The sequence below is a fragment of the Cyrtonyx montezumae genome, unplaced genomic scaffold, assembly GCF_038088225.1.
Source record: "Cyrtonyx montezumae isolate F1298 unplaced genomic scaffold, pur_monq_1.0 scaffold_0, whole genome shotgun sequence".
Lineage (NCBI taxonomy): Eukaryota > Metazoa > Chordata > Aves > Galliformes > Odontophoridae > Cyrtonyx > Cyrtonyx montezumae.
In genome coordinates, this window is record NW_027071824.1 from 34,586,681 (window position 1) to 34,606,361 (window position 19,681).

At 36.2% G+C, this 19,681-nt stretch overlaps 1 protein-coding gene across 1 annotated transcript in view; it reads left to right on the forward strand.

Annotated features, from left to right (window-relative positions):
- Positions 1-19,681, forward strand: part of ESR1 (estrogen receptor 1) — a 121,605-nt gene that overhangs the window by 11,724 nt on the left and 90,200 nt on the right. Inside the window, 1 exon segment of the mRNA XM_065732177.1 lies at positions 1,968-2,472. Coding sequence (XP_065588249.1) covers positions 2,039-2,472 — 434 coding nt within the window. The 5' untranslated portion in view covers positions 1,968-2,038.

The window sequence follows — 19,681 nt, forward strand, 5'->3', positions numbered from 1 at the left end:
AGGTTCACATTAATTCTCAGATTATGCAGCATAATAGGAGACAATGCTTCTTCTATGTATTACTCAAGCACGAAATGAATCTATAAGAGTGGCCGACCTTAAACTCGTAACTGCCATTCATTTCAGACTGTGTAGCCCAGCAGACAGGCTGTTGAGAGCTATGCTTGCTTGCTGTTTTGTGAGTCTCTGCAGATGCACATTCACCCACTCTATGCAAACATGCACACGCTCTCTTTTTTTTCTCTCACACTCTCTGGCATATTTTCAGAATAACTCTTCGAAGACTTTCTGAACTGCTGGGTATGATTGTCTGATTATTATTTTTTTTAACTGGGAACATGTTTAGTCCAGTGTTATTTAAACAGGCTTATCTCTTTGATCAAAGTCTACAATCTGAAATTTGAACAGGGTAGGGAGGGTGGTGGGGAGGGTGAGGAAATCTATCAAGTACATATTTATGTGTGTACTGCTGTCTTAGCTGCATGTCTGTAGAGGTACAGATATATAATGCTTCAGTGTAATCTTGCAAATATAAGTAACTGCTTTTTTAAAAGAAGTTCTAAAACACCGTATTATTACTAAGATAAAAGAGATTATAGTAAACTTTTCTGTGGTCAATCAGTGACCTGTACATTTATTTTTTTGGTTTCTTGGGGTTTTTATTGAAGGTTGGATTGAATAACTGTGGAGTGATTAAATATAACTTAGACCTCACTAGAATTCAAATCATGCTAACTGGAGTCCATATATTAATGTGTTTGGGGTCAACATTAACCTATTTAACTGAGTGAAGCACAGACCACAGCAATAATGCTATAGAACTTGGGACAGTTTCTGAAGGTTTTTGTTTAGCTGGTTCAGGAGAACTGGTTTGCAAAAAGTTAAAATTATATGGAATGAGTTTGCAAGATGAAGCATGCATACCACACCTTTTCATTATGTTCTTTTTCCTCCTTTTATTTTTTTCCCTAAAGATAAATTTGAGAGTTGTTTCAGTTTATTTTAAAGCTGATACCACTGCAAAATCTAAGTTTGCTGCGCTTTTGTTTGTGGGAATAATAAAAAAAATCCTGTATTCATTTTTTATTCACTGAAAGCATTCTTCCCATCTTCTAAGATCTTCATATGGCTGAAGATCTTTATAAGTCTGAAGGATGCTTTACTTCATCATTTTACAAGCTAAAAAAGAAACAGACAAATTTATGGGCTAATCCAAGTCTTTTCCTCATATTTTTAATGTAAATTTTCACTTCAGCTAGTTCAAGTCGCTATTACTGGTAAAACTTATAAACATTTCCCCTGCATAGATCTTTTACATTCTTTAATTTCTGTTAGCAAGTTTTGTTGACGGAGGCTGGTCACACACACACACAGACGCATGCGCTTGCACACACATTTTGCTTTGCCATATCTCAGTTACAGCCTAGTCCTACCCAGGGTCATTACAATGTACACATTACATATTTCTAACAAACATGAAAATGAATCAAACAGGGAGAGATAAGCATAGATAGATTGGAGCCTGCTGAGGAAATAAAAGGCAGTAATCTGGCTGACCACTGGACTGGTCTTCCTGGTCTGATTTCAGCGTCCTTTCCCGTTAGCTGCTGTGGAGCACTGGCTGCCTTGCAGTGAAAATTTAAATGAGTAGCAAGAATAAAGTAACATTTAGTGGGACAATTGTTTGGTGTAACTCCAAAGCTAATTGTTTCTGAAGTGATGTTTAAACCAGCGTCGGCACAAGGCAAGAGCCCCTGGCTCGCAGCCAGCACCTTGTAACACATATTAGCGCAGATGAGGAGTTCTCAAAAGTTAGAGGGAGAGGGAGAAGGAGAATGTGTCTTTCCAGTGCTCACCCTGAATTTGTTTGTATACTACTCCTTGCCGAGATCAGAAGAATACCTGTGTAGTGCTGCTTTAACATGATTTCTGCTGAGTCTCAGAATAGGTTCTGGTGTTTTTTTTAGGTGGACTGCCAGCTGCCGATCTCACTGTTGACAGTAAAAGCAGATATGTTCCTTGCTCAGTGCCATTAGCAATGACCATGACCCTTCACACCAAAGCCTCTGGAGTTACCCTGCTGCACCAGATTCAAGGCACTGAACTGGAGACTCTGAGCAGACCTCAGCTGAAGATTCCCTTGGAACGATCGCTCAGCGACATGTACGTGGAAAGCAACAAAACAGGAGTTTTTAACTACCCAGAAGGGGCCACCTATGATTTCGGTACGACAGCTCCAGTGTACGGCTCTACTACACTCAGTTATGCCCCTACTTCTGAATCTTTTGGGTCCAACAGCCTGACAGGATTTCACTCCCTGAACAATGTTCCACCAAGCCCAGTGGTGTTCTTGCAAACAGCACCTCAGCTCTCACCCTTCATCCATCACCACAGCCAGCAGGTACCCTACTACCTTGAAAACGAACAGGGGAGCTTCGGGATGAGGGAAACTGCTCCTCCAGCCTTCTACAGGTAAGTGCTACAGAAATTTTCTCTTTCTTCTTTAAGCAGCTAGGCTGAGAAATCAGAATGTTGAAATATATGTGCCTTAGGCTTTCATTTTTGTGTAACAAACTGTGTAATCTCATGGAATCATCCATGATGCTGAGACCATAAAAATAGCAGAGGATAAAACAAAACTGTAATTCACAGCTTACTGTGCCTGTAAGCTGTAAATTTTGAAAACTGTACATAAATGGGAAACAAGTTAGATAATGAGTGTTATGTTTCCTGGGAAAACATCAAATCATAATTGATTAAGGAGTGGCAAACAATCTCCCTGTTGAAGTATATTAAAATTATTGTCTAGAAATATACTAAAAACATAAGAATGGTTGTTCAGCTCTTAGCAGCTGGTAAGAGTATTTCCCACTCTGGTTTCCTTTACAGGATAAGTGACTTATATAGGAAGTAGTTCAGAGGCACAGTATCCTTCCTAATCAAACTGTTAGAGCTGAGTCAGTGACAGTATTTCAGTCAGCAACCAACTGAATGAGCTGCCGTAAGAGCTATGTGCCTGACATTTCTAATCAAACTTTGATATATTTCAAGTATAAATCTAGCGTGCAGCATTTCAAAATGTATTTATTGAAATATAAATATAATTTATTGTCCCTCAATAGAAGTGTTTTAATATGTATTGACAACTGTGAAAGTAAATACTTAATTTCTGAATATATGGGTGAAACATATAAAATTGTAGCTTCCAAGAAAATATAATCAAAAACATCAATATCCACATTGTTAATATTTGTGAACTGTTACTAGCATAATTTGGTATCAGCATATTATACTTCAGTGAATTAAAGTGAACAGTAAGCTATATATTATTTTTCCTAAAAGCTGTTTGTATCTGTTTATTTGGTCGGTACAGGTGAGTTTGATACAAATGGAGTGACCCTCCAAAAATAAAACCAGGTTATTCTTTGCCCAGGCCAAACTTATTTGTACAATATAATATTTTGCTGGGAACAGCAATGTAGGTTATTAAACACAGTGTAACTCGACCTGAGAGAATCTTGTAGCAGAATCTGGTCCAAAAAAGCAGATGGTGGTTGCTCTTTTTGCAAATGATTAATCAGTTTTGGGGATCAGGTGGAATAAAGACAAGTGAAAAGAGAAGGGTTAGGCCAGGCAGTCCAACAGAGTTGTCTCTTAGCTGAACTGATTCAAACAAAATATATTTTAGAGCAAGGAAAGGCAATACCTCTAGCAGAAATGAATATGTGTCTGGACATTAAATATCTGGATTGTTTAACAATGATGTGGGTGTTAAGTGTATTTTGAACTAGATTTCAGGTTGTTTTTTACTGTTATTATTTTTTCAATATCCAGCGCAAACCCCTGTTAGAAAGTGTGTAAGGACATTAGGTTTATAAACAGGGGAATAGTAAGTTTGTGAAGTTAAAATGCACATGCAGGAAAAGTGAGCTTTTTACTTAAGGAGGGAGAAACAAAAAGAATCATCTGGAAATGAAAACTGAACTATGAAAATGGTATTATTTTATTTTGTAACAGTGAATTGAGGTGGGACACTTCAAAATATAACTGGCGTACGTTCTAGTAGTGACATTCAGCTACTGTAGCAAACATTAAAGGGCAAAACTGGATTCCCCATTTTCTGAAATTTCCAATCATTGCTGGGTGTGTCCTTTCAAGATGCATTTTAGACATATACAAATTATGGGGCTTTAAGCAGCAGAAATCAGGTGAATTATGATCTTGGATGTGGAGGTGGTTTATCTGTGTACAAAACTATACAACTGATTTAATGACCTCTTCTAGCCATGATTCTGTAAAGCACATTTGACATGGTGGTAGGAAATGTGCACCAAAGTCCTCCCTATGATTGTCTTCTGTTATCAGACATAGTACTTCTAGAATTAAATTGATAAAGCTTTGCTTTTTGAAATTTCACCAAGACAGTGTTCAGAAAGTTATCGTATTGTCAAAATTAAATTTTAGGTTTTTATTCTTGTACTCTAATCATAAATAGTATTCTAGAAATATTCTAAATAGGTGTGTAGTCTCTGGGAGATCTTTTAGTATCTAACTATGGGGTACAAGAGCAAGTTCTCACAAAAAAGTTTAATTCATTACTTTCCAGTTTGCTTTATTCATTTGTCTGTTCCAACCCAATCTGAATTCAATCTGTCAATTAGATTCTGGGACAAAAGAGAGCAAAAGGCAGTGTAATTTGGCAATAAATACAGAGATTTGAAGGTATCTAACTATCAAAATAATGAATTTCTGATGTAACATAACAGCAGGAGTGGTGAAATCAAAAACTCTCAAACTGAAAGCTCTACTAAAATTTAAAATATATCATGATCAGTTCATGATATGGTTGCTCGCTGTGATAATAAGTAATGTAATCTAAGACTCAGAAAGCCCCCTTGGGAATACTTACTTGCACTTTTGCTGTAACAATTCTGCTGTTTAGCTTGCAGTGCTGGAAAGTTTGCATTGTATCCTCCTGTTACACACTGATTTGAGATGCAAAATAGTGCATTCTCTGATACAAGTGAATAGGACAATAAATATTCATTGTAGATTGGAGCTGAAATTATGTTTTGTACATACAGATAAAATGCTCAAAGTATTCAGTCACAAAACTAAAAACATTTCACATGTAACAAGGAAAATTTTTAATGTTTCATTTTGTTAATGAGCATTGAAAATCATGCTATCAACACTATGCTATGTAATAATTTACACGTGTATTAATACTGAGTTATATTTTATTTTTTTCAAATTGTTTTAATTTCAAAAGACTTTATTTTTTATTCCAAGATAATGTCAGACTTCTGTGTCCAGCTGTAGAACATAACAGTACACAGAGAAAAGAACAAATGTTGTAAATAATAATAATTAAAAAATATAACACCAATCTTTCTAAATCATGGGTCATCCCAAGTTGAGATAAGAGAATGGATTTAATTAATTCATATTGTGCTGTCTTTAGCTTGACTGTTCTTCTATCTGACCTTGTGGCTGGTTTTATAGGGAGCCAAGCTAAAATACCTTTCCCTTATATCACAGTGTCTGTATCTTCCAGTAAGGGGGAGGAGGCATAGCACTAGTAATGTTTTTAATTCTCTTCAGATCTTACATATATTTTATTTTCTCCACCTTTTTTAGTAATGGTTTTTATTAAATGCAGATTACTCATTGATTATTATTACAGGAAGCCCTGCACTCGTGGGTACTGTAGTAAACTAATTGAAAGATTTCTTTTGTTCTTCAGTGTTACATTTGGGTTCTGGTCAGATTATTTCCTTGTCCTGTTGCTCAGGTTTTTGTTCATTCATGGAAATACCGTGAAACCATTCAGTAGCTAATTTATCTTCTTAAATTCCTATGAACAACATCAAAGATTAGTCTTTTTTTTTTGTTTTGTTCTTCTAGTGTGCAATGTTCGAGTCTTATCCCACTGAGTCTGCACTTCTCAAATAAAATTCTGCCTGTATTTCAGGCTCTCTATAGCCTATAGCCTTTGTTTGGTGCTGCATCTGAATATGACCGAAACCCATGCTCTTACCATCAACCTGATGGGGGAGTTTTTATTTGTAGTGAGCGACAAAGCCAGGGAAAATCAGTGTACAAGCAGAAACGTTAGATGAAAAATCAGTTACTTCCTCTAGTATCACAAGCTCTGGACTAGATTAAGATAATTTATTTAGCTTTACTCCTTATTATCATATTGAAATTGACACTGAGCTTCTATAAACCAGTTGTTCCAAGCAGCATGATCGCAACATTTACATCTAATGCTTTCCAAAACAGAGAAAGGTTTGAATAATATTGTTATTGAATTTTTTTTTACCTTACTTCATTCATGATGAGTTTTTATAGCTGTTTACATTGAATTCTAAATAAGGCAGATTTTTTTCAAAATTTAAAGTAGAATGAAATGTTAGAATGAATCCAAGAATCAAAGATCGGTGTTTTCTTTTTTCTGTTTTTAATTTTTAAATTTTTATTCATAATGAAGTATGAATTATTCCAGAACATGAAGGGATACTATATACTATGAAGTTGTTGCTTTTCTCTAAAGCATGAGTCAGTTCTCAGGTTCTCTTCAAGCATCAGTGTGGTATGACATTCGACCACAGTTTCCTCAACGTTCAGTGTTTCTTTTTTTCAGAAATTGTCCTGATATATCTGTTAATATTACAGCAATAGGTGCCTGTAAAGGAAGAGAGAGAGTAATTGCATGTTTTTCTGTCTCATGGAAGAGCTGTAAAGAGAAATCTGTTAAAGGTTCTGAGGTACTTATACATTACAGTCATGAGGGACTTGTACATACCAACTTGTTTGTATTTTCAGCTCTCTTTAGGAAATGTACTGATACAATTTGAAAGACTTTATATATAGACAGGGCTGGCAGATATTATGCAGGATCTAATGTGTACTTATAACTTCCTGGAGGAGCAGGTAGCTGTCAGTGAGGATAGTCACCTAGGATACCTCAAATAACATACAATGTGGACAGCAGCACCAAACCTTCATGTGGACACTTTTCTTAAACTGCAGAAACAAAGAGAGAAAGAGACACTGTAAACAAACACATAACCTCTTTCTAAAGTGCATGATTCTAACAGACCAGGTGTATCAGGGTCTAGAAATGCGAATTCTCTTTCTGCACCATAAAGATAGCCAAACAGACTCATTCTAGAATAGATATCTATTTAATGGAGATGGAGATAGATACATATTGATATCCAAAATTAAGTGAAATTAATTACACCACATCTCCTATTTCTAAAGAGTGAAAGCAGTCAGCATCTATAATCTCCCTTCAGATGGACATTGCACTATATCCCTTGAGAGGAAGAGAAAGTACTGACTCTGTGTCATTGGCCTTGATCACTCTTGCTCTGAGACTATTGTAACAGGAAACACTGCTTACCGTATCTACTTTGATAGGGAAAGCATTAATTGCTGAAGTTCCTTCAGCAACTGCAAAGTGAACATCAAATTCACAGGAAACAAGAAAGGCTAACCAGAGCTAAGATATCACTCCAAACAGTTCAAGGGAGAAGAATCCTGCAAGTGAAATGGAGCCACTTCTAATAAATCAACACAAAGTTATTTGGTATTGTTTACACCGACATATTAAAAATAATCATGACCTCCCTGCTTTGTCTGCAGGGAGTTTTCTGTTATTTATTCATGTGTAAGAGCTGAGATTAGGGCAGAGATGCTGTCCTTAAGCACTCTCATTGAAAGCAATGCTTTCAGTGTGGGTTCTGCTTGGAAAATTTATCAGAATTCAGACCTGAGATTCTACATTATTTCTATTTATTTGGGTGGCCTTTCCACTGAACTGCAAGAGGACATTGTTTACCACAGGTCATTCGGAACTCTGATTAGCGTGACACTGGGCAAAGCAAGGCATTTCAGTTTTTCTGCTAAGATCAGATTCCACTTGCTGGAAGAATTCTCTCATCTGACTCAAGATCTTCTGGTGCAGGCCTATGAACTTTAGGGATATTGCTTGCCATATTTCACCTACTTCATGCTTACTGTGACACCTCCTTGAGACAGGAAGACCATAAAATTTAATTTGAAAGTTAATCTTCTTCCTCGACAAGTTATAACAATTTTGGAATTGAGAATAATCTGGGCAATTAATTTCGATCTTGCAACAGAACACAGAAATGTAGTATGTAGAAAACATGGGGCTTAAATATGTGTCTTACACATAAATTCTATTTGATAGATGTTCAGAACAACACCAGTGATCTTCTAGCCATTGCAGTGACAACCATAACCAGTGATACAACTATCAGCATGTGCATAAATAAGAAAAGATGCCTCTTTGTTGTAGGTTTTTTTTTTTTCTTCCCCTCTCTAAGGAAGCCATTAGTAAAATAAAATAACAGTAATGGATGAAAATCAGAAATAACTAAGAATTCTTCTTAAGCATGCTGTTAGTGGCTATCAATGAAAAGACTTGCATGTAACCACTTCATAACTAGTGTGTAAAAAATCAGTTTTCATTTTCAAGAGTACAGTATGTCATACAATAAGTGGAATATGTTGCATTCTGTTTCCATGTAGTGCTGTCTCACAACAATGTCAGCTCTCAAAACTTGCCTCTCCAGGACTTGGGAATCAGTATCTGTGTAGAGTAGTTGATGAGAGCCTTCACCTCCCCTTGACGATGACACACCTGTGGGCAGCTAGGTAGTGCTGAGCTCAATTTGATAGCCATGCATTTAACTTTTAAATCTAAAAAGTTACGTGAGCGTGGAGTACATTTCTATTCATCTGAACCATCATATACAGATAGAGAAACTACTTTTAACTGATTTCTTAGCGAAAATTTGCATTTATCCTTTGAATATTTTTCCACGTCACATTGATCTGTAGTGACAATCTTGACTAATTCAGTCACAAATGGAATGCTTCCAGTCCTCTCTGCCATTCTATTATTTGCTATCAGACAAGCTTGTGGAACACTGCTTTGTTCAGTACAATTTGCTTTAGGATTGATTTGTGCTGCTAAGATATAACTACAGAACTCTTCCTAGGACAAGCAAAGGCAGTATCTAAGCTAGGAAAATTTACTGAAACACAGGAAAAGTCTCATCTCGCAGTAAATACAAATGGTTAGGAAGATAGGGTGCAGAAAGCAGAAGCAGCGTAACATTTAGGCCCCAAATCTTAAATAACAGTACTGAGAACCTCATAATTTGCTTTCCAGGTAGCCTTTGCTTTTGGTTTTTACATATGGTACAGTACATATTTTTACATATGGTGCAGAACACCTGCAGCATTCTTGCTATTTCCCTTTTCCTTTATTCTTGAACCTTAAATGTTATTGAGGCTTATGAGATAAGATTTTCTCATTTGTAAATCTATGAAAATTATTCCAGTTTTTAAAAGTTTACATTTTTTATCTTCTTCATATCTGGTCTATAAACAGACACACACTTTAGAAGGTGCTAATTCTTAAAAACATTTTTAATTTTTCTCTTGAAGACAAGTACTATAAATTCTGTACTTTGGGAAAACTAAAACGACACAAAACTCCTCATTATCTGTATTTTATTAGCTTATAAAGCTAGAAAACATTTTTAAAGCATTTTTTGTACTGAACTATCTTGATTAAACTATCTATTTATTGCTCAGTAACTTCTATCAACTAGTGTCTAAAGAAAATTAATTTGAGTGTTCCCTACTTTGTTTTTTAGTTACACCTTGAACTGGAAATGGGATCCATGCTTCAAATTACATATCACAGAATCCTTGTACTCAGAAAACTGTAGCAGTGACAGCAAATATTAAGGCTGAGAGCATATGCCAGATCTAGATATCTTTGGGGAGCTAATATGTCAAAGAACAGCTTTGTCTGTTTGCTTCCATTCTGGAGTAAAATGATACTCTTCCTTTAGTGAAACCGATAAACACAAGCAAGGAAAAATGAGAATGTTGCCAAAATATGAGCCACTGTAATACAGTTCCTACCTTGCAATAGTTTTACGTTATTTGGATTACTTAGAACACATGAGTTGAAAAATATTTATAGCTTTGTTTTGACGTGTACTGAGAATTACAGACTTGGTTTTCATTGGCAAGGTTATCAATTAGAGGTAAAAGCATTGAAATCCTGGATATGATGCTTCAGCAGACTCTTAATAATCTAAAAGCTGGCCAATTAGATACACGGAGAAAGAAGGAGAAATAGAAAACCATATAAAACAACATAACTGTAAGTTTTAATGGCAACAACATGAGAACCAGAATAATAGTAAGACGTACCAGGAATACCTTCAAGGCACATTGCAGCTGAAGAATTTCAGCAATACTAAAGTAGGTTCCACATTGGTAAGTTAAATTACTATTACTTCTTCTGGATCCAAGCCATCAAAATTGTTAACAAAAGAAAACAAATTTAATTCTTCAGAGAATATTTTAAACACCTAAAGTGAAACTGCTTTACTTTCAGACAGATTTAGTAATTTTTTCTCATCAGTTCTAACTTGGTTACTCCCTTCATTGGTTGCATATGCTGTCCAGCTTTGACTTATTTTTACAGTGTTAAATGATAGTTTCAGGTAGGTGCTTCCCCCCCCCCCCAGCATTTTGCCATTAAAAAAGCATCAACTTTTAAAGTATCAGGTAGGAGAGAGAAAATTTTGCTATTAAAAAAAAAAGACTATTATTTTTATTGTCTAGCCTAGCCACCTTTCTAATATAAAGCTTTACTATTTGATAGTGCCAAATCTGAGATATTTTTGCTTTTTTTTTTTTTTTTTGGTCAGATAGTCTGCTCAAATTTAAGCTACATTCTCTTGAAGAATCATACTTTTCACAGTGGGAAATAGTTCGCATTTGTTAGCTAAATTACATGAAATTTTGTCTTTATCATGCATGCTTGATCCTTCCTCAAGTATTATATAATGGCTTGATTGCAAAAGCATCCTTCTCTGTCAAAATGAATCAGATTACTTCTCCCTACAGCTGCATGGCATTTGAACAGGACTTTCTCCACAATTATTGCTTTGGGCTGAGGCAAGTTACTGTGAGAAGAGAATCAAAGAGTAATATAAGTTTGGAAGGACCTCTAGAGAATACCTGGTCAACATTCTGCTCAATATAAGACTAACCTCAAAGTTAGATCAGTTTGCTCAGGCCTGTATACAGTTGAGTCATGTATACATGGAAGAATGGAAATTCCACATACATACAGGACAACCTCTTACATTGCTGAATCATTCTTACAGTTTCCTAATGTACAATCATGATTTTCTTTGCTAAAACTTGTGCCAGTTCTCTCTTTTATTTTGCTGGACATCTCCCAGAAGAGTCTGCATCCATCTCCATTACACTATTCCCTTACATATCAGAGGACAGCGACAAAATCCTGCCTTAGACTACTGTTCTAAGGACTACCTCATCTTGGTGGTCATTCCCTGGACTGGCTCCAGTTTTACAAGGATTGTCTTGAACTCAGAAGCCCAAAACTAGAGGCAAATTCACAACTGTCAAAGAAAGGGGAATAATCTCTCAGCCTTCTGCCTATGTTTATGTATGGCCCAGGATGTACAAGGCCTTCTTAATGCCAGGGCACTCTGTAGAATCCTGTTCAACTTGTCTGCCAGGGTCCCTGGATGACACCCTGCAGAACTGCTTTCCAGCGTCCTCTGTACTTCTGCAGGGAGTTCTGTCCCAGGTGCGTGGCTCTACATTTGCCAGTGCTGAAATTCCTTTTGGGCTATTTCTCCAGTGTGGTGAGGTCCCTCTGCTTTACTGCACAACTACCATTCTGTACATCTTTCTTGCCAATATGGTATAATTCATTAGATTGTTAAGGGTTTAATTTGTCCCTTACTACTTGTTGATACTAAAACTTCCACCTCACTATTGATTATACAGGAATGCTACTAGTGGCTGGCCAACAATTGGACTTTGTGCCACTGATAACAACCTGTTGAGACATTTTCCACCTGCATTACAGTTCATCTCTGCAGTCCACATCTTGCTTATTTGGCTTCATCACTCCACATGGGAAAAAATGGTTTTAAATGGTTTTCTGTTTTTAATGTCTTGTTTGTTTGCGTTAGTTCTAAAGAATTTGGCAGAAGTACACCAGTAATATGCAGTCAAAAAGCTAAGCTTGCAAGATTGAAACAGAAGTAAGTAAAGGAGTTCTCATTGAAGAACAGAATGGGGACAGAAAAGTGACCTGGTCAAGCTGATAAGGTACAAACTTCAGATCCCTGTAAGGATACTGTTGTGAACTGGCAGACAAAACAAGGAAAAAATAAAGAAAGGAATGGTCTTGTAGGAGGAAGCAGTTATTGTATAAGAATTAGAGAAAAACCAAGAAAGTAAAGTAGGAGAAAATCCAGAAGACCGAACTGGAGAAAGAGTCGAATTTAGAGGTGCTCATGAACTGAGACTTGGAGTAAAGTCAATGGCTATAAACAAAATTGAAACAGTGTATGTTGCAGAGCATGGGGCAAATAGATTTGAGAGGGAGAAACAGACTATGTTCTCAGGCTGTGAAGAAAATTATTTTTCTTATCAGATTAATTATCTTCTTGTGCTTCATTCCTGTTCATTACAGATTCACTGTGAAGGTAATGGATTAGCCTAGCTGGTTGTTATTCTAGTAGCCAAAGTTGTAGAGGTCAGTGCTGTTGATCGAGCTTCCATCACTTCTGAAACATTGACTGCCACTAAGGGACTCAATGAAATCTGGATTGGGGTGCTGATGATTTACTTTCTTTAAAGCTTTGACATTTTGCATCTCCACAGAGAAAATATAATAAGGTAACACCAGAAAGATTATGTCATCAACCTTCCCAAAGCTGAGATATGCCAGGAGTAAATTTGTTTGTGTAATTTCAATGAAATGATGATATTACTGTATTACCACACAGGAGCCTTATGAACAAACATTATTGGTGTCTGTGAAGTACCCAACTGCTATAATGAAAAGTACTATAGAAAATCCCATGCAGAAAATAAATAAGACTGTATTCAGAGCAGAATTGAATAGCAAGTTTGACATGAGGCTACAGCTGAGCAAGGATAAAAACATAAAAAAGATGAGTAGGTGCTCAGTCAGTGAATTTAATTTTGGAAGCTAACTATGATATTATTAAACTATTGGAACTGGAAAAAAAATGTTCTACTGGATCATTGAACATGCATACCTAGTGTTTTTCTTGGGAAAAAAACAAAGGATGAAAACCAAAACCAAAAAAACAATCATAGATACATCTCACTTTCCATACTGGTATGGAATTGTATGTTCTATGGATTTATTTTGAAGGGAAATAAGGGATGACTGTGCAGAAATAAGGAGATAATGCACTAGTGTTTCATGTTCTTTAATTTGCTTCTGACATGTACTGTTTGTGATATGACCCTCAGTTTCTTTTATCCCCTACTTAAAATGAAGGATTTTTCTGGTTTCATTTCAACAAAGCACCAAGGATCTTACTCTTCATAGGAGGAAAAGTGTTTCAGTACAAAAGCCAGTTTGAAAATATATTAATTTCTCTATGTCCCTTTTTTGAAAGCACTCAAGAAAATTACCAAGGCCAAGACTGTTTTCACTGAACAGTTAGCCTCAGCTTCTTTATTATACACTAAATAGCAGCATTAGGTATTAATAGCTTCAAGCTGTTTTCATGTATGACCTATTTTCTGACTCATGCATTCCTTGTTTCCTCTTTATCTCACTCACTTTACTGCTAACAAATGTTGTCTTGAAATGGCAAGTAACCTGAAAGCCTAAGAGGCTCTCCCTCCAAGTTTTTCCAGAACTAAATCCTGAAAAAGTGGAGCAAAATGAGTTGTCTTGCTTATGTCAGGGCAGATATAGTGAAAAATAAATGACAACAGGACTCTAACAACTCAGGTTCGTGTCTTCTGCCAAGAGCTTTGTTTAAGTCACATAACAATCTAAAATGAGGAGTCTGGAGGTGGTCATTGCAGAGTAGACCTGTCTCCAGACCTGTCTCTTTTCTGAGGAAAATCTACTTGTCCCAGAGAAGTTACTCAGATCTCTCTGTCATTTATGATTACATCAGTGAGAAGATTTAGGATACAGTCCGGTTTACATGGACAATTCTGAATCCCAGACTGAGAATCAGACATTAACTATCTGAGTGTGAGAGATATTCAAGACTACTTATGTGAGAAATGAGACTCCTTAAAAGGTGTAATGCTAGAAATACATTTGTTCAAACTATTCTAAATAGAAAAAAAAAAAAAAAGTGGAATATAGATCCAATGAAAAGAAGGTCAGGTATTTCATTCATTTACCAAGGTAAAAAAAGTAATCGCTAGCTTTACTCTACCCCTCAGTCACCTCAGGGTAGTTGAGGTAGGTTTTATGTAGTGAATAGCACGAATTATTGTAAGGAAATCACTAGATAAATGTTTCCAATGGGTATTTCTACAAGTGGAATGAAGTGTGATGTCCAGACTTTTGTCTGTGCTAGGCTCTACACTAAAATTATCTTGGGAACAGTTAATTGAAGAGCTAGTTTTATTCCTTGTATTTCCATTTTGGTACAGTCAGCACTCTCAATTGCTTTTATTTTCTTTAATTAATCCTTGAATCTTCTAAAGATATCAGATGCTATTTCTACCATTAGACATGTACACAGCTGCTGTATAGAAGGAATAGTATTGCATGAGGTGATGCATTAAAAAAAATCAATTCATGTTTGCAAACATCTTTTAGAAGTCCCTTTGAATATGAATAACTAAAACCTACTTGCTAAAACCTATAAGCAATCTGGAATTTCAGCAGGGTTGATTTCAAAGCAGGAGTCTGTTTTGTATTGTGGATTTTCCACAATACTATGTGGATGAATTAAGATTATGACTTGTATGGAAGTTCCTACTAGGCTTTGAAAAGTGGTGGGCTGGAAAATGAAGTCCCAGTCAAGACTTCTTCAGTATGAAACTCTGCATTGTTGGCTTTTCTTTTTATGCATTAAGCTTCCCAGTATGATCAGACTGAAACTGGTTTGGTATTCTATAAATCTCTATAAATATGTATGTGAAATGAAGTGATTATGGTTTCAAACTTGGCTATCTAATGGTATATGCTTAAATTCAAATATGAGTACCAGAGATACTTGATGGAACCCTGTGAAGAAATACTGTACATTTTTAAAACTGTTATTGAGGTTTCAGAATATTATTAATTAATGCTAGAAAATAATTAAAACAGAAACAGAAGCAATTCAAATCACCTTTGTGTAATGAAATATTCACATATTTGTCTTATAGATATATGCTTTTAGTTCTTTTATAACTTTTTAAAATCTTTTAATTTTTTTAATGCAGAAATATTTTTTAAATGTGTTGAATACAGAGACAGCTTGAAAACTGAGCTTTAATTTTCATCATATTTATATCACATTAAGTCAAGATGAGAGACTGAGGTTGTGTTCCAATTTGCTACTCATACAGGTAACTTTAAAGAGTGCTGTTTGAAATCGAATACTTTTGGGACCACTTTGGTGTCAGGCTGTTTTGAAGGCAAGCAAAATGTAGCCAGTGGTTACCGCTTAGTCCCAACCCCAAAATTGGTTATGTGCTTGTGATCATATCTGACTCTTCCCAAAGCAGAGGTGAGGAGGGGAATGGTGCAGCTGCCCTTCGCCCTTAGACTCACTGTGACCTGCTGCTTTCTTAATGAATTATGCAGGACCATCATGGATTCGTAGGTTTGCCATGACAGTCGTAGTGCAGTGTTCATTTCCAGTATTCATCTGTATGCAACATCTCAGTGAATATTTTGGTTAGAAATGATTAAAAAGATTATCTATTTATTTATTTATTCATAGATAGCTATTTGAGAATATTGGGCAACAAAGAGAAGCTGAAACCTGTTTGTTATTCTTTTTTCTTTTTCTCTTTCATTTGTAAGAAGCATACATATTTGGGTAAAAAAGATAAGAATAAGCCAGGATTTTCTGAGTGTAGAACCCTGCTATTATGCGTGTCCTATATGAGCACCTAATAATAAATGTCACAACAAATGTGTGGTTGCTGTGTCCATAACACAGAACATTTGTCTATCTAATAGACATTTTCCTTCCTTCGTAATTTATAGAGCAGGGAGCAATTACTATTGACCAACAATAAAGAGTGGAAAGATTAATGTATCCTATTGCACCTCAGAAACATTTGAGTTTAGTCTCTGCTGCCATAAGGAATAAGAAATGGATAAGAAGTAGATGACATGCATTTACTGAAACAAAATCTAGCTTCTTAATGTCTTGCAATTAAATGATCAGCAGCATAAAGGGCAAGAATATGGATGTCTGACAGATCTAATTTCTTACACACTGCTGCATAAATTACCCAAAATATGTCAACTAGCACTTTTGTAAATACATACTGTGTAGAGTTGGCTAGATGAATGTCTCTTCTGCATTTCATGAACCGTATGATCTTTGCTTACAATTAATTGTGATCTGCTTATGGAAATTTATATCTGGATATATTCTGAATGTATGAATTAGCTACTTTTGGATATTTGGATAAGGCAGAGATGTAAAAACTACTATGTTTTATTCAGTTAACAATAGTGATTATGACATCTGTATGCAAAGAAACCCAGAGTAGATTTACAGTCCACAAGCTGGAAAGAATATATATGGAGGAAAGAGTAAAAGAGCACAGTCCAGTTTTTCGATCTGCTATATTAGTTTTTCATGGTACTGAAATGTAACAATTAGTCTGATCTAACTGGAACCTGCCATTGGAAGGGACTTAACCCTGTCACATGTCTGGTCATAATTCCAGTGCCTGAGTTTACAAGCCAGTATGACCATACAATTGGGCCTCTTGTCTCTTCATCTTTCCTTTTTTGGCCTCCTCTCTCATCTCTAGTCTTATGATTCTGTTGAATAGAACTGATTATACTGGTTATGTAAGTAACTACAAAGCATGAACATTCTGATGGTCTGACAGAAGCTCATCTCTGTTGGAGAGATGCAGCTCTGCTTGTTTGTGATGGTTTGTAAGTGTGACATGTTTTTGGATTGCTGTTTGCTTTCTGCCAGGCTTTTTTTACCAGTCCTGTGACCAGCAGCACTTAACCATGTACTCAGCGTCTGCTTCTGTCCAACACATTATACTTATTAGGCTTTCAGGCATCCAAGAGAACAGTCATTTTTGAGTTTCCAGAAAATGTATTCCTTGCATGGAAGAATCAACTAGGATTGGTGCCTCTGACTTTATGGCTATCTGGCCAGTGCTTCCCATGACATGCAGTGTGTTCCAGTCTTGCACTGACTTTCATCAGCTCTCATGTTGCGGGCCAGTCATAGCCTGTATGTTTCTTTATCTGTTCATATGATTAGGACTGCGCAAGTCCCATGTACTAATAATTGGTTTTGTTGAATTGGGTGAAGTGCAAATAAGTTTGTACATTTAAGAACTTGGCTTTCTTTCACTGGTCCCTAGACTGTGCACCATTAGCCCAAGGAGTGTTGCAGATGCTCCTAAGGTTTATTGTTTTGGGCATGGGCTGTGGGTAAACCACATTGTCTGTGGCAAGTAAAGAAGCATTTTTACACATAGGTGTCAACTCTGCCTTTGCATAGATTTTCCCAAGAGTGACAGCTTCTTTCCTTCTGTCTGTGTGATGTCATCAAGCATCTCAGCTTAGCCTTTCTCCTGTACTCTTATAGTTGGCATGGGGTGTTGTAGATGGCCTGTTTGGTAAGCTTATTGGAAAAACACTTTTGTCTCTTCCTCTGTTCCTTAATTCATTCCGGAGGCCTGCATGTACTTCAGTGTACTTGAAAACAGGACTTCAGGCAAGGTTTATTCTCCTGCGTCCTAAAAACCACTGATTTCTTTGTGGGCCTGCATGTGGCTGTACCAGTGTTTTTATTCCAAAAGTTCATTTGAAAACAGAGGTGCTATTTAAAGATACTTTCTGAGTTTAAAATTTTATTTTAAGAAAAATAGCCATTTGAAATTATATATCAGTTTAGTCTGGAATTTTTTAAACAGTGTCTTCTAAATTGTAATGTATTATATAGTCTGCATTCTTACTTGACATATCATGGTGGGTGAGAGAGAACACTTATGTCCTTCAATCATTTTGCTCTAAAAATGTACATCTAGTGTTCATCGTTGAAAGATTACTAAAGGAATGCGAAGAAGCTCTGGGTAATTGGCTAAACTGCAATCTTATTGTGTGAGACTGAAATATTTGGACAGAGGGCTTGCCTAAGAATAAAAAGAACACATGAACCCATGAAAATCCCATAAGGGCAAGGTGAAGGAAGATTTATGACTAACTCTTGTGTTTTTACTGGCATTTACCTTTGAAATAGTCTGGAGGTAATTGTAGCAATCTGACAGCATTTCCTGAAACACCCTATTCTAGTCTATTGACTGCATTTAACCTTCTCCCTTCAGGTGATAGGATTGTGCTAGTTTATTTGGAAATTGGAAAGAAAGTGAAAAATAAGTGCAGTTACAGAGTATTTCTGAAGAAAGTTCATTGGGAACAGCAAAACTCAGAGAAAAGATTTGTTCTGGATGTTGTATTACATTCTTATATGAAAGATTAAATTTCAGCTTTTTCATAAAAGCCATATTTTAATTCTAAGAATGATGTAAGAAATGCAGTAGTACAAATTTTCAGCTTAGTCTTTAATAGAGATAAGGGTAACTAGATATTTCTGTAAGGCTGCAGAGGATATACACTAGACATATTCAGCTAAAGATGTTTTTTTTTTCTTATTTTTTTTTCATAATTTCAGCTTTTGAAATGTATTTCATTCTTCAGATTGTTTATACTAAAATGATTTGTCCTTTCCCTCTCAGACCTTTTGCCCATCTGGCTCTCATCTCTGACATACTTCTGGTCATAGCTGATTTCCACACTCGGCCTCCTATCTCTTCTGTCCCCAGAGCCACTCTGCCACACACCAGCTCAGTATCACTTCCAGTAAATCAAATCTATGCAGTGCCCACAGGCACTCTGTCTGTCAGCAGCTTCTCCATCAAGTCTGGCATACTTTCAGGCACTGGATGAAGGTGTTCCCTCAGATTATGTGACTCCTCATACACCAGAGCCCATGAGGTTGCCTAACCAATGTGAGACAATGTCAGAGACAGCTTTCAGACTAGGAGCTAGGAACGGGCAGAGAAACCCTGAGCAAGTTGGCTGGTTATTAGTTTGGATCCTGGGGAAGTAGATAAAAATGTTTATTTCACAGGTACTCTTTATTTCTCCTGAAAGAGCGGGAGGACATCCAATGATCACAGATTAAAAACATACAGCCAAACAATAATTGGCAGAGATTTTAATTCAACAACAACAACAAAAAAAGAACAGCACTGTTAATTTTTAAATAAGCAAATAGTATCTGACAATGTTAAAAGTAGCAGAAATCTGTAAATGGACCACTTGAAATTTTAGTATGTGAGAAAGAGAATTTTTCTAGAGCTGTTTATTGGAATAGAAGTTGAAACATGAAACATTTCTGAAATCATTCATGGTCAGTATGGTCCCTAGTCTTTTGGAAGGAGAAATCTATTGTAAAAGTAAAACAACTGAGGAATTATTGATTATGGAAAAGGATTGTGAGAAAAAATCTAAAGGGTAGAGAGAATCATGAACTTATTTCAACAGAATAATAATATACAGGAAAGACAAATTTTATTCTGTGAA